The following is a 12,971-nucleotide window of genomic DNA, read 5'->3' as shown; positions in this document are numbered from 1 at the left end:
CGAAAGAGAGCGGTCAGAATCCCAATTCGTATTAGGCGCAGGCGGGTTATAGTAAACACCCCTATAATGGAACATGCACCAGTAATGGGATGGTATAGGCAAATCCTGTAAAACGAGTATTTCCATCAGTTTTTAATTGGTGGCAATATTTTACCATAAACAAGAGCCAAAGAGCTGCTTAAGTAAGTTTAATTCTTCATTGATATTTGTTAGTTTGAAAATGAATGGCGCCTTACATCCCATTACTGGAGCAAAAAACCACAGTTTTCATTGGTTAATAATATTGAAACCAACTGCAGTAGCTTTAATTAAATACATAGAAAACAACGGATGAATAGAACATTCAGCTTTTAAAGCATAAAACGGTAGAAATTTTACAGGTGTCGGTGAAATATCAAATATACTCCAAATTTTCTCTTAAATGTCCCATGATTGGTGCCGTTAACAAACTTGTACTGTGAGCAAAATATAGAACACAAAAAAAATTATCTACATACGGCAAAAGCATCGTAGATAATATGTTCCAGTAACTGATAACCTGACAATCCCTCATCTTTTATTTATCATTTTTAAGGTCGGCGCAGTAACCCCGCGACCGTGATTTGATTTGACGTCGACAACGATATTTGATGGGTCTCGAAGCTGATTACGCATACAGATGAGCGCGGGTCTAGAAAAAAAAAAAGCATAAAAAATCGTTTTCCGATATAGGTACGAAATAACATCATATGATGTAATAAAATTGTGGGCATTTGTGCTTCCAATGATCTTAACTTTTGTAAAGAGAAGACAAATGTGAACAATATGACTAAATATTCCAAATATGTATGTATATGATCCATTACTAATCCACAGTAACTCAAGATCTCATTCCACGTCGCACTGAGTTTTCTAATAATAATTCAGCCTATATACGTCCCACTGATGGGCACAGGCCTCCTCTCATGTGCGAGAGGGCTCGGGCTTTAGTCCCCACGCTAGCCCAATGCGGATTGGGGACTTCACATACACCTTTGAATTTCTTCGCAGATTTATGCAGGTTTCCTCCCGATGTTTTCCTTCACCGAAAAGCTAGTGGTAAATATCAAATGATATTTCGTACTTAGGTAGCGGTAGAGTTTTCTATTACGTACATAATACCTATTAATTACTCAAGACGATTTCTTAGTACTAGTAATATGTACTTATTACGTTGCCATGGGAATTACAGGTTTGCAGATGAAAAACACATGTTTCAGTAAGTACCAAAAATGGTATATTTCTGGATAATGCATGGGTACATAAACATGATAGACCTCAAAATCATCAATATACTTACAATAATGTACTAAATCAGCATTAAGTTAAAATGAGCTTTGAACTTTGAGTTCAAGTCATATTTACGTAATAAATAAAAAAGCATTAAGTATTATTTTATTATGATAGGCAGAACACATATATTTTCTATTTATCAAAATCAAAAGAAATGAAACTGAAAAGCAAGACTCGTCATAGTTACCCCTCAGAGGGCCTACCGCGAAAATAGGAAAATATTTCTTTTTATCTGCCTCTCTATCCCTGCTCGGATGTGCAAGAGCGTTAGAGAGACAGATAACAAAATTTCGACTATCATTTTTCGCTATAGAGCCTCAGGTTTAATTAATAATTTGGCTCTCCTAGCCAAATTAACGTATTTTGTGTGCGTTATAGCTCGCTTAGGTACCTACTTATGTTTACATTGCGCGTGTATGAAATCAATCGAATTCATACACTCGCATTTTCGATATTTGCATATCGCATTTCGTTTGCTTATGCTTGACACGAATCGGCGTGAAGCATATTTTGTTACCCATAATAACTTGAGGGCTTCTACACTGCAAAACTAGGCGTTCCGACTGAACGTCAATAGGGACCTTCAACAAGGAGGAGTTTTGGCCGAAGGGTGTCACGTTCCAGCGGTTCTGCGGCCGGCTCCTTGATGCTGCGTAAGGCATCGCAACTATCGCAACCAGAATGTGTTTTGTAGTTTTTAGTTTTAATTTTTTTTTAATAATACATATGACATACAAGGTGCGCGCGCGGCAAACGGAAACATGGTCGCCCAAAATTTACTTAGCGCCGTTCCGTGGAACAAGAGTTGTGTGTATTGGGATGGGATCCATTCCCATGATGTGTTAGACTGCACGATTGGCTCGAATTCGTTTACGTGACACCGCTTAGTGCCAACATCGAAAATTTTAAAAAGCTATCTGCTTTCTTGAGAGAGTCAGATGCGTGATCGTCAATGTTAAAGATCATACATTTTGTCACAAAAGTGACAGACATGGCCTAATAACATGACATGGACTTTCAAGTCACAAAATGCTCAGACAATAAATGCTAAATAAATTAATATTCCGGACATAACCTGTCCACCAAGTGAACAGGTATACCCATGTCTAGTAGCCTTGCCCTAGGCATAGAATCTAGAGTTGGATATAAATGCAACATAGCCTCCCAACAAATCTCACTCAATTTTGGTATGCAAAGCCAAACTTTATACAAAATATTATTTCTACTAGCCGCATCCTCTTTAGGCTCAATGCCTCCAAATACATACATGCAACCTTGCGAAGTTACTGTTGATGAATGAAAATATAGAGGGTTTGGTAACACAGTCTTATGCATTTTGTACCATTGCATTTCTGACAGATTAAGCTTCCATATATCTTCGAACACAGAATTTCCATCAGATCCTCCTGCTACAAATACTTGAACACCGGTTGGTGTGTCTATCTGGACAGCACTGTGACATTTTCGTGGTAAAGGGGCTACTGCAACTCCCTGGGTGTCATCAGCTTTAGGTGTTAACATAGACCAAGTTCTAGTTTGGACGTCAAACACTGGTATCTCCATTAGTTCAAAGGCCCATTCACCTGTCCCACCCCCTATTATGTATAATTGGTCATCAACTCTAGCCACTTCATGCCTGTACCTTCCTATAGGCTCTTCTTCACCTCCGGTACCTACAAAAACTGACTCCCAGACCAATGTTCGGAGATCTAATCTGAAAAAAAAAGTAACATTAATTAAACAAAGAACTTACCAATACTTGTAAAATGAATACTTACTATACTTTGATATAGAATACTTAAATAAGTTATTTTGTTAAGGTGATAAGATTTTAATAGTGTACTATTTATAATTATAATTAATTGAATAATTACAAATTAATTAATAATGTCCTATTCTGCCTGAAACACAGGAACTAGTTCAGGCATTTGTAAAGTTTTCCTTATCCTTAGTCTTTAAGTGCTACCACTGAACAATACATTTTTCAATAAATTATTTGTATTTGTACTTTGTATTTGTAAACCTAAAGAAAACCAGACTAATCCCAATAAGGCCTAGTTTGCCCTCTGATTTCGAATTTTAGATAGTCAGATGGCAATTGCTTAGGTAAAAACTAGTGCCTTCATGAATTTTGGGATTAATTGCAAAGTGAACCTCAGACTCCTATGAGCCATAGCAAAAAGCTGAGCTGCACTATAACACTAGGAAGATGATGAAGATAAATAATAACTGTTTAAATATTATCAAAATGCAGAAAGTAGTTAAAGATAAAAAATAGCTCTTAACAATTATTTACCTGTATATATCACTGTTGTAAGCAAAGCCATTGGTGCCGCCAATAGTATAGAAATATCCATCATGACATAATATGGCCTGCCCATATTGTCCTGGTGGCTTTGAACCTGTCGCTTCCAACACTAACAGCTTTGCATCACCTGGACTCGCCTTCCAAGCAATCACATCATTACTACACTTGTTACCAAATGGTGCACCAGTCCCTCCAAATATCTACAAAATATATGTTGCTTTCAGTCAAAACCTGGCACTTTGTCAGTAGAAAACAAGGTCTCAAGGTCTGGCATCAAGACGCAATTAAAAACTATCCTTATTGGTCAACCGATAAAGTGAGATCTTTCACATATCGTCGATATACTTACTCAACCTCGTATCTATATAATAGATACGTATATCAAATACGAGTTTGAGTAAGTATAGCGACGATATAGTAGAATAAAAATAACTATGATACAAACCATCAAATATCGCCCATTCATACACATAGCATTAGATGCTAACTCTTCAGGCATATTCTCCACGACTTCATGTTCCGTCCATCTGCGAGTTGCTATCGAATAACTCCAGAGCTCTTTAAAAAGCGGTCGCTCCGGTGTCCAAGTCGGATTTTCTCTCTGGACACTTGTACGAGGGAGTGAAGGGTTATAACCGCCAAAACAGTAGATATTTACGTCATCGCATGCTATTCTATGTCCACTTCGGGGTCTGGGACATTCTGCACTACGAAACTTAACTTCAATAACCTTAAAAGGTTTAAAAACAAAGTCTCTTCTCGATGAAGTCATTCCGCCGAATGTAACCGCATGTAGATGGCTATTTTGGCTTATAGAAACTTCGAATATAATAAAGAATTAGTAGATTGAACTAATTTTATCTACATATAATCGTCAAATCACAATATTTCATCGGATAGGTTTACTATGTTATAAAAGCAATAATGAAAATTCCGAATTTTCGATTTCACAAATGTGAACATGACATTTAAAAAGGAGTTGATATTTACAAAAATTTTACAGAATAATTTCATAAATAAATTGTTTCAAATTTAGCTCTTATCCTAATAAATTAAAGCACATACTTGGAAGTCAAGTTTACTAGAACATTAATTAAAATAGCCGAATAAAGGCCCCGTCTGGCCTATTGGCTAACAATTTTTAGCCAATATCGCCAATTACATCCACACTTCCCGATATTGGGTACGAAATCAGTCCCGATTTCGGGCCTGATAATCTTTTCCATTTCACGGTATATCAGCACATCGGTAACAATATTTGAAATATAAAAAATACTTTGTGATATTTTTGATTTTTGCATATGAACCATTTTTATTTATTTGAAATATTGTTAACAATGTGCTGATATTCCGTGAAACGGAAAACGATTATCAGGCCCCTCGATATCAGAAAGTCTTGATGTAATCTTATTTTTACTTACGTCCGTTAGTACAATTTAAAATAAGTAAATATAGCCTGGCAAACACAACTTATCAGTCAGAAAGTCAGAAAGATCTAAGAAAACTATAGGTACTCATCCCTTTCTTTTGGGTGCTAGTACTAGCTACTAGCGTAAGACAAAGATAGTATGATTCTTTCTATGTTTGAAATTAGACAGTTGTAGGCCAAAAAAAGAGTCTGTGTATGTATGGAAATACAAACTAGTACAAAGTACAAACTAGTGTCAGACCAAGATAAGTTGGTAGCGATTTTGATAGCCCAGCCCAAAGAATACACAAATAAATGTTAAGTAAAAGTCATAATTTCATAGCAGTTTGACGTTTAAAATAACACTTTCACTGTCTGAACTGCCAACTTATTTTGGTCTGACTCTATAATACGACTCTTCTCCTTCCGCACAGACTCTTTTACTATTTTAACTTTATTAAACGTGAAGTTTGTAGACCTTACAATTAATCGCGTGCTATTTTTAGCATATTGCGAACAGGACAGCTGAGAGGGCCGCGATCTCTTAGTGAGTATATAATATTCTTTGGCCGCAAACCACATGCAAGAGTAGAAGAGTAATAAAAGGGTAGGGAAAGAAAGGAGGGTGGGCTACTTGGCCCATTTGATCAATAAGGGCAAGCGGTAGGTCACCGGATAGGTTATTGTAAGTAGTAAAACTTTTACTGTGCCCCAAATCTTCGTGTGAAAAAAGTTAAGCCGCAAAAATGAGTGAGTTGAAACGTGACTATACATATATAGTCTGTTAAACAACTTTGTCAGAAGAAAAAGGCGCGAAATTCAAATGTTCTATGGGACGATAACCCTACGTGCCTATAACATAATTTAAAATTTGCCGCTTTTTTCAACTGACGGAAATGTCTTGACAGACTTTAGTTTTTTTATGTTACGATATTTTTTTTTACTTTTTATTGATTTTCTTTAGGAATAAAACCTCCATGTACCAAAAAGTATCCGTCAATAAACCTTATATAGGTGGCGCGACAATACCTAGAATCGTAGTGATTATATGCTCTTTGCCTAGAATATTTGAAAAAAAATCAAATCATCAGTCAACAACGCCTAGATTCTTAGCTAGCTACTCTACCGCTACTCTGGAGAGTTTTGGAACTATTATTTTATAGCTGACAGCGGACACTTTTGCAACAGTTCTGCCTAGATCCAGACGATCGGACAACTAAACAACTATGGACCAATAACGAGAGGCAGAAATTGACCAAGGCAGGCTTGTGGCGAATAGTAGGGATACTTCCCCTATTCGCTACAAACCTAACCTTCGCAGACCTGGGGGGTATTACTTCCGCCGCCCCCACTGGCAAGCCCCCTGCAGGAGTTGACTAGGGTAACCTGGGTACGATTGTGCCAGGGTACGGTAGTGACAGTCGCTATAACAGCGAAACTATACGGATCGCGGGGAGGGGTGCAAGGGGAAAGACAAGCAGCATGCAAGTCTAAACGCGTGTCCCAGTGTTGCGTCAGCCGGCGTGCGACGGTAACGTAAGCAGGAGCCCACATTGATTTTCGACACTCAAAAGTAAGTTTTTTTGTTCGATTTCTTTTTGTAATTACGGTTATTTGTACACAGATAGATTGCCTTTTATTTTTTTTTGTTATAACTTGAACATTGGCAGTTACTTACCAGTAATTACTTCTAATGCAGATCTTTTTGCTCAGTCATGGTCATTTTTTGTATTCAAAAGTATGCGTTGGGTACGGTTGTGACAAATTTTGTGGGTACGGTTGTGACATTGCTTTTTTTGTTTTGTTTTATTTTAGATGCCTAGGAAACGCGTGCGGAAGACCGAGAGAGGCCTGTCTGATATTAGTAAATATGAAAATGCTTACGAAGAGGTGAAACGCGGTACTTCATTACGGAGAGCTGCGGAAATACACGAAGTTAATCGCATGTTGAATTTGACTCAGTATTTTAATTGGTACATTTATAAATGTTTATTTTTTCTTTGTTATGTTACAGTTTTGTTAAAATTTTGTAGTAGTTAAGCTAACATTTTAACTGATTATAAAGAAGACTGTTTTATGTTACAGTGCCTTATTAGTTTTAAGAAGAGAAGTGATCACAGATTTTCGCTTTTTTGCCATAAAGTGATTGTTAACTTTGTTTAGAAGAAGATTATGTTGTGTTCAGTTAATTATTTGTAACAATAAAAGTCATTAAAACTATTTGGATGTATTTTGTATGCCTGTCACTACCGACCCCAACCACTGTCACAACCGCCCTTGGGGTGTGGCCGGTTGTGACAATTTCCCTTTTTTTTTAAATTTGATCGTATGCCTAATACAGCGTAGCTAGGGACAATTTTTTTATCAATTTTAGGTAGATAAATAATCAAATTAAGTATTAAAGTGATTTTTCTCCCAGATAACTGGTAAATTTACAAAATTATAGGCGATCAAACCAAAATTGTCACAACCTTACCCAGCTTACCCTACTATTTATTAGTAGCTACTCAAAAATACAATCTGTAAATAGCGTCATTGTTTTGCTCCACATTAACTTGTCTTCTCTATTCTTACTTTCTCCTTTCCTTATTTCTGTAACTTTCCTTTCTTTTCGTCTTCGGTGGTGACGTGGCGTGGCCCTTTCGGCCGCGACACCAATCTTGTCATAAAATTATTTTTTTAGAAAAAAAACCGACTTCAATGAGGGAGACCGGTGAAAGAACGATTATTGTTGATTTTGGATTTCATACAATGAAATTAAAAAGACAGCGTCCTACGCCTAATTATGTAGAAAAGGAGGTAACATGTTTTTTTTTGTCACTGCACCCACCTTGACATATTTCAGATTTGCCCTATGGTTGACTGGTAAGATACCCGCAAAAGGGTATTCGACTGTATTTAAGATAAATTATTTCACACCATGCATGAAATAAAGCACCAGATAAATATTAAAAAAACTAAATAGCTTGACAAACATGCAAAGAGAACAAATTGCTAAACGTGAACTATGCATCGTTGAAGAGTTCCGTTCTATTCATCATCAGCAGTTCCACTTCATCAAATGTCACTTCTACAAATGTAAATACTTGATTTGTTGATGAAAATACTAAGATCACTATATAGGTATATATGCCTTTAACATTTGCATTTGAGGGGTTCCCTCGATTCCTCATGGACCCCATCGTCAGAACTCGAACTTGACAAAAATTTGTCTTGAAAATTTAATTTGCTTAACAAACACAGCGAAGATGACAAATCTCTAAACGTGTACTATGCGTCGTTGAAGAATTCCATTCTGATCATCAGCAGTTCCACTTCATTAAATGTAACTTTTTTAAAACTAAATGCTTGTTTTGTTAAAGAAAATACAAAGATCACTATATGTATGTCTTTCACATTTGAAGAGTTCCCTCGATTCCTCATTCATGGACCCCATCGTCAGAACTCGAATTTGACAAAAAATCGTCTTGAAAATCTAATTTACTTAACAAACACAGTGAAGAGGATAAATCGCCAAACGTGTACTATGCGTCGTTGAAGAGTTCCATTCTGATCAACATCAGAAGTTCCACTTCATCAAATGTCACTTTTTTAAATGTAAATGCTAGAAAATACAAAAATCACTATATGTATGCCTTTCACATTTGAAAAGTTCCCTCGATTCCTCATGGATACCATCATCACAACTGAGTTTTGACAAAAACGGGACCAATCTGTATATATATATATATATATATATATATACATTTAAAATTTTAAACTAAAAATATTTTTTTAGAATCGGTTCAGAAATGACGGAGGTATGGAGTAATAAAAATTAAAAAAAAAAAAACAATAAAATAAATAAACATACACACCGAATTGATAACCTCCCCCTTTTGAAATCTTGAAGTCGGTTAAAAAGGCAGTCGTCGAGGGCCTACCGCGAACCACGTTCGACGTATTGCCTCTCTGTCGCACTTGTGAATTCGTACGTAAGTGTGACAAGGAGGCAACATGTCGAACGGGGTTTATTTATATGCCACTAGGCCCTCTGCTTTCAAGCAGTCGTAAATGACACGATCTATAGTGCAATCACACTCTTCCTGAACGCACCTTTAGGATTTAGGATTTCGAATTAAGTAAGGTTTGTGAAGAGCTAATCGTGAGCCACACACAGCTTTGAGGTAGGTAGTTTAACCTTTTCAACGCTTTCTCCCTCGCATCAAAATGTGGCATACACGCCAATATGTCAACTATTGAAAAACGAATTTAAACCTTATCTGTCGACAGTAAAATTGCTTTGACAGCGTCTGCCATGACCTCTTTAGTGGTCGTTGGCGTGGTAGGCACGACACGACAGCACACGACCACTTTAGTGGCTCTTGGCGTTCAAAAGGTTAAATAAAATGAAACAATAGAATTTGCAGTCACATTTTTATTTCAATAGACGTCACGATACATGTACGTTTTTTGAATAAAAGTACAAATATAATGTAAACATATCACTACGTAACTTTGTTAAAACTCCAGTTCACTAATTCGACAGGAAAATAGATTTGTTAACTTTTAGTTAAGGCGCGGTGTATAGTAAAATGCGCTATTTTTAAATCGATATTTACAAGCTTGTACAAAGATTTCATCGATTATTTTCTAGTATGTATAACTTCAGTCCTTGAACTAGCCGTATGCTTGTCAGAAACACGAGGGCTCATCTTTTTCTCGATAGATTATCGCTTTGAAAATATGCTTAGAATTGTGTCTTTTCCGATATTTTAGAAGTACTATGACGAATATCAATATGAAATTTACTTCATTCGATAGCTTTTAAGTAACTCTATGATTTTGCTTGTCATTTTATCGGTGCGTTAAATTTTTCATTCATAATTATGAATTCAACGTTTTGTCTACTAAACGTTACCCTGCGCGGCAATACCGTCAGTACGCCAGTACGCCCGTGACCACTGTCAGCGTCGGACCTGTGCTAGTTTAGCGGACGTTACATAAAATGGATAATCACACTATAAATACACAAATATGTTATACACACAATGTTTTTATCACACTTACGAAGAAAAACTAACGTTTAAGCTACTTGATTCCTAAATACGGAGACATTTCAGACATCCGTCCGTCATATTATGTTTTTTGACAAGTTTTACACACGCATCATCCGGTATTCAGCCACTATTAACCAAAGGGTGAAATGGTGCCTTGCAACCGAGTTAAACACTGTACTTTTCATTTTTAATACGAGGAAAGTAAAAGTAAAAAAACACGGCTAAATATAAACTTCAGTAGTATTTCGTAAGGGGTACTTAAGTACTATTAATTATAAATTTAGGTAAAACATAATTATTTATGGAATGGGCAGCTAATTATCAGAATGGAAATGATACATCAAATCCATTTAAAATCAAAATTTGAAATGCTTATCGTAAAAAAAGAAACAAACGTACTAAGAACGTACAGTGCTCTAGACTCTCTCTAGAGCAGTAACTTTTCTGCACTCTTTTGAAAACAACAAAGACCCACTTTCGGAGCATGAGAAATGATAAAATATTTTAAATGGCTATGCAGTAATAAGCAAATTGAATACCTATTTTTAAACGTAAACAAATAAATTAATTCGCTTGTTTAATTTATATCAGTCATTATATTGGAACAGCTTCAATTTTAACACATACTTACAGGATGCAGGAGATATACTGGATTCAAATATGTGGGAGTGCTTAGTGAAAGATACCATTTCACGACTTTTAGTTTCCGAGTTACATGCGTTTTTGTGGATGCGTAATAGTTTTGTGTTATATAGCCTGTTCCGTTAAGTCTTTATACAAGAACTACTGCTAAATTTGGATTTCTGGTTTATTAACTTTCATATTTTAATGTATCATGGTATACATATAAGAATTTATTTACAACATTTATCAATTATTTGATTTTGTAAGGTGAGCAGGAGCGATATTTACCCTTCAAGTCCCATACAAAATTTTCGCAGTTCGGATATATTTGTACCTTTCGCCAATATTTTTATTTCACTGGTTAATTATTCTGTAAATTCAAGAATGTCACTAAATTCCATTTTTGTTAGTGCTGAACATAAAACCCTTTGTACAAGTTTGGTAAAATTATATGAATAAGTAAGTACTTAAAAAAGTTTATAGCATGCTATTTCTAATTGTATGAATAATGGTGACATTTTACTTCTTTTTTCTAGTATAAATTTCGATATCATTCTGCCGCCAATTTCAGGTCTCAGCAATGATTTTACCTTCTTCTTTGGAAACTTGGACCTTGTTATGTCTTTGTGATATGCTTTTACTATTTTTCCTGCCAATACAAAATATTAGTGGAAAATCGATTGAAAATTTCACAAAAGATATTTTCTTCATTTTTGTATTAGGGTGCGTATGTGTAATATGTATGTATTAAAATGGTTTATTTTGAAATGAATCACTAGTCAAGGCCTATAAAATATCCCTTCAAGTGGCGGCAGCGAATAACGTGAAAAGTGGCGGGGCCCCGTTGGGTGTTCTGCGCGGATTTAGAAAATATTACAAATTCAACTATTTAAGCTTATCTATGTATAACAGTATATATTGAAGCATATATCGTTAGAATAAGCATTAAATACGGTGTTCGAATAGAACAATTAAATTATTGTAATGTTTAGGCATTTCGCCACACGCACCTAACTAATCAAACCTAGCAACAGTGACAGGTGGCCGACAGCTTACTGGCTTTCGCATCGACCCGTGAGTGGTGGGCCGCCATTTGAAGGGATAAATAACATAGTTATAGATAAAATAATTTTGTTCATCGGAAAGTTTTGTATATTAATGTGTTCTTGTAAAAAACATTACGGAACAGGTCTTAATTGTACTTCGTTCCACAGGAAAATAATACTCATCGAGACAATTCTAACAAACTCAAACGCAATTAGGTTGAGATGTTTTTACACAGAGTTTCTATGGCCACCTCCTCTCTCAATCATTAGATCAGTTCGATGGTACCATAATATTTCATTGTCACCCTACTTACATTTATGTTTGCAGATTTTCAACTTCATCTGAAACCTCAGTGGGTCAAATATACTTATAATATTTGATTAGAGACAGAGTAAACAGACAATAGACTGCTTCTGTATTAGACATTAATTAAAGTCAGTCAATTATACCCATTACTATATAACTTCGAAGTAGAAGTGTGTTTTTTTAAACTTTAAATAATATATAATAATAGCAATTTTATCGACTTTTGCATTGAAAGTTTATAATCGTCGTCAATTCAAAAAATAATAAAGAAATACATAGTCGTTACAGTTAGAGTCATGGTTCTTTTTTTGAAGATAGCAAGTTTTATCTACTTTTTGGAGCTACATAATATATGCTTATGCATACCTTATGCTTTTGTTTTGTGTTATCTCAATTACCTGCAAAAAAATCTACCTTTCCACGGTCACTCCCACAAATTACTTAACTTTGCTAGTATTCTTCCTTTTTTCAATACTTGCCCGAAATTGACTTCTATTGCATTTTTAAGGTCAACTAAGTTTTGAATAGGTATCTATATATGATTTAAAACAGACGGTTGTAACTTTTGTCTGAATTAGTAAGTAATATTATTTCATCAGAAAATTATTTGGTATCATTTTACTAGGTTATCAGTTTGCCGCGGTATACTTCAGTATTGTATATAATTATCTAATTTTTAATTTCATTGAGTAAAAATCATAATCAATATAAATTTCCGAAAAAGATCCCAGAACTAACAAACCAGAATACGGATGGCGTCAGAATAAGTACGTAGGCATTCTGCGGGCGCGGCGCGCGGGGCGCCCGCCTGCTTGCTCTGCCACTTCGTCTGCTTCACCCCCTCAAAAACCTAAAATCCGACTATAAGAGCGCCTTAATTTGTTACATGAGCCTTTAGTTCTTGTCGTTTTAGCGAGCTAAACAATAA

At 35.6% G+C, this 12,971-nt stretch overlaps 1 protein-coding gene across 1 annotated transcript; it reads right to left on the bottom strand.

The window, feature by feature from the left end:
- Positions 1–1,232: 1,232 nt before the first annotated feature.
- Positions 1,233–4,805, bottom strand: LOC133521493 (kelch domain-containing protein 10 homolog). Its single transcript, XM_061856491.1, has 3 exons — positions 4,065–4,805; positions 3,608–3,819; positions 1,233–3,025 (listed from the first exon to the last, which is right to left on the bottom strand). The coding sequence occupies exons 1-3, from the start codon at positions 4,389–4,391 to the stop codon at positions 2,368–2,370; spliced, it is 1,197 nt and encodes a 398-aa protein (XP_061712475.1). The 5' UTR covers positions 4,392–4,805; the 3' UTR covers positions 1,233–2,367.
- Positions 4,806–12,971: the final 8,166 nt, after the last annotated feature.

The sequence above is a fragment of the Cydia pomonella genome, chromosome 9, assembly GCF_033807575.1.
Source record: "Cydia pomonella isolate Wapato2018A chromosome 9, ilCydPomo1, whole genome shotgun sequence".
NCBI lineage: Eukaryota > Metazoa > Arthropoda > Insecta > Lepidoptera > Tortricidae > Cydia > Cydia pomonella.
The sequence above is the reverse complement of the archived record's forward strand: the minus strand, read 5'-3'. Positions and strand labels throughout refer to the sequence as shown.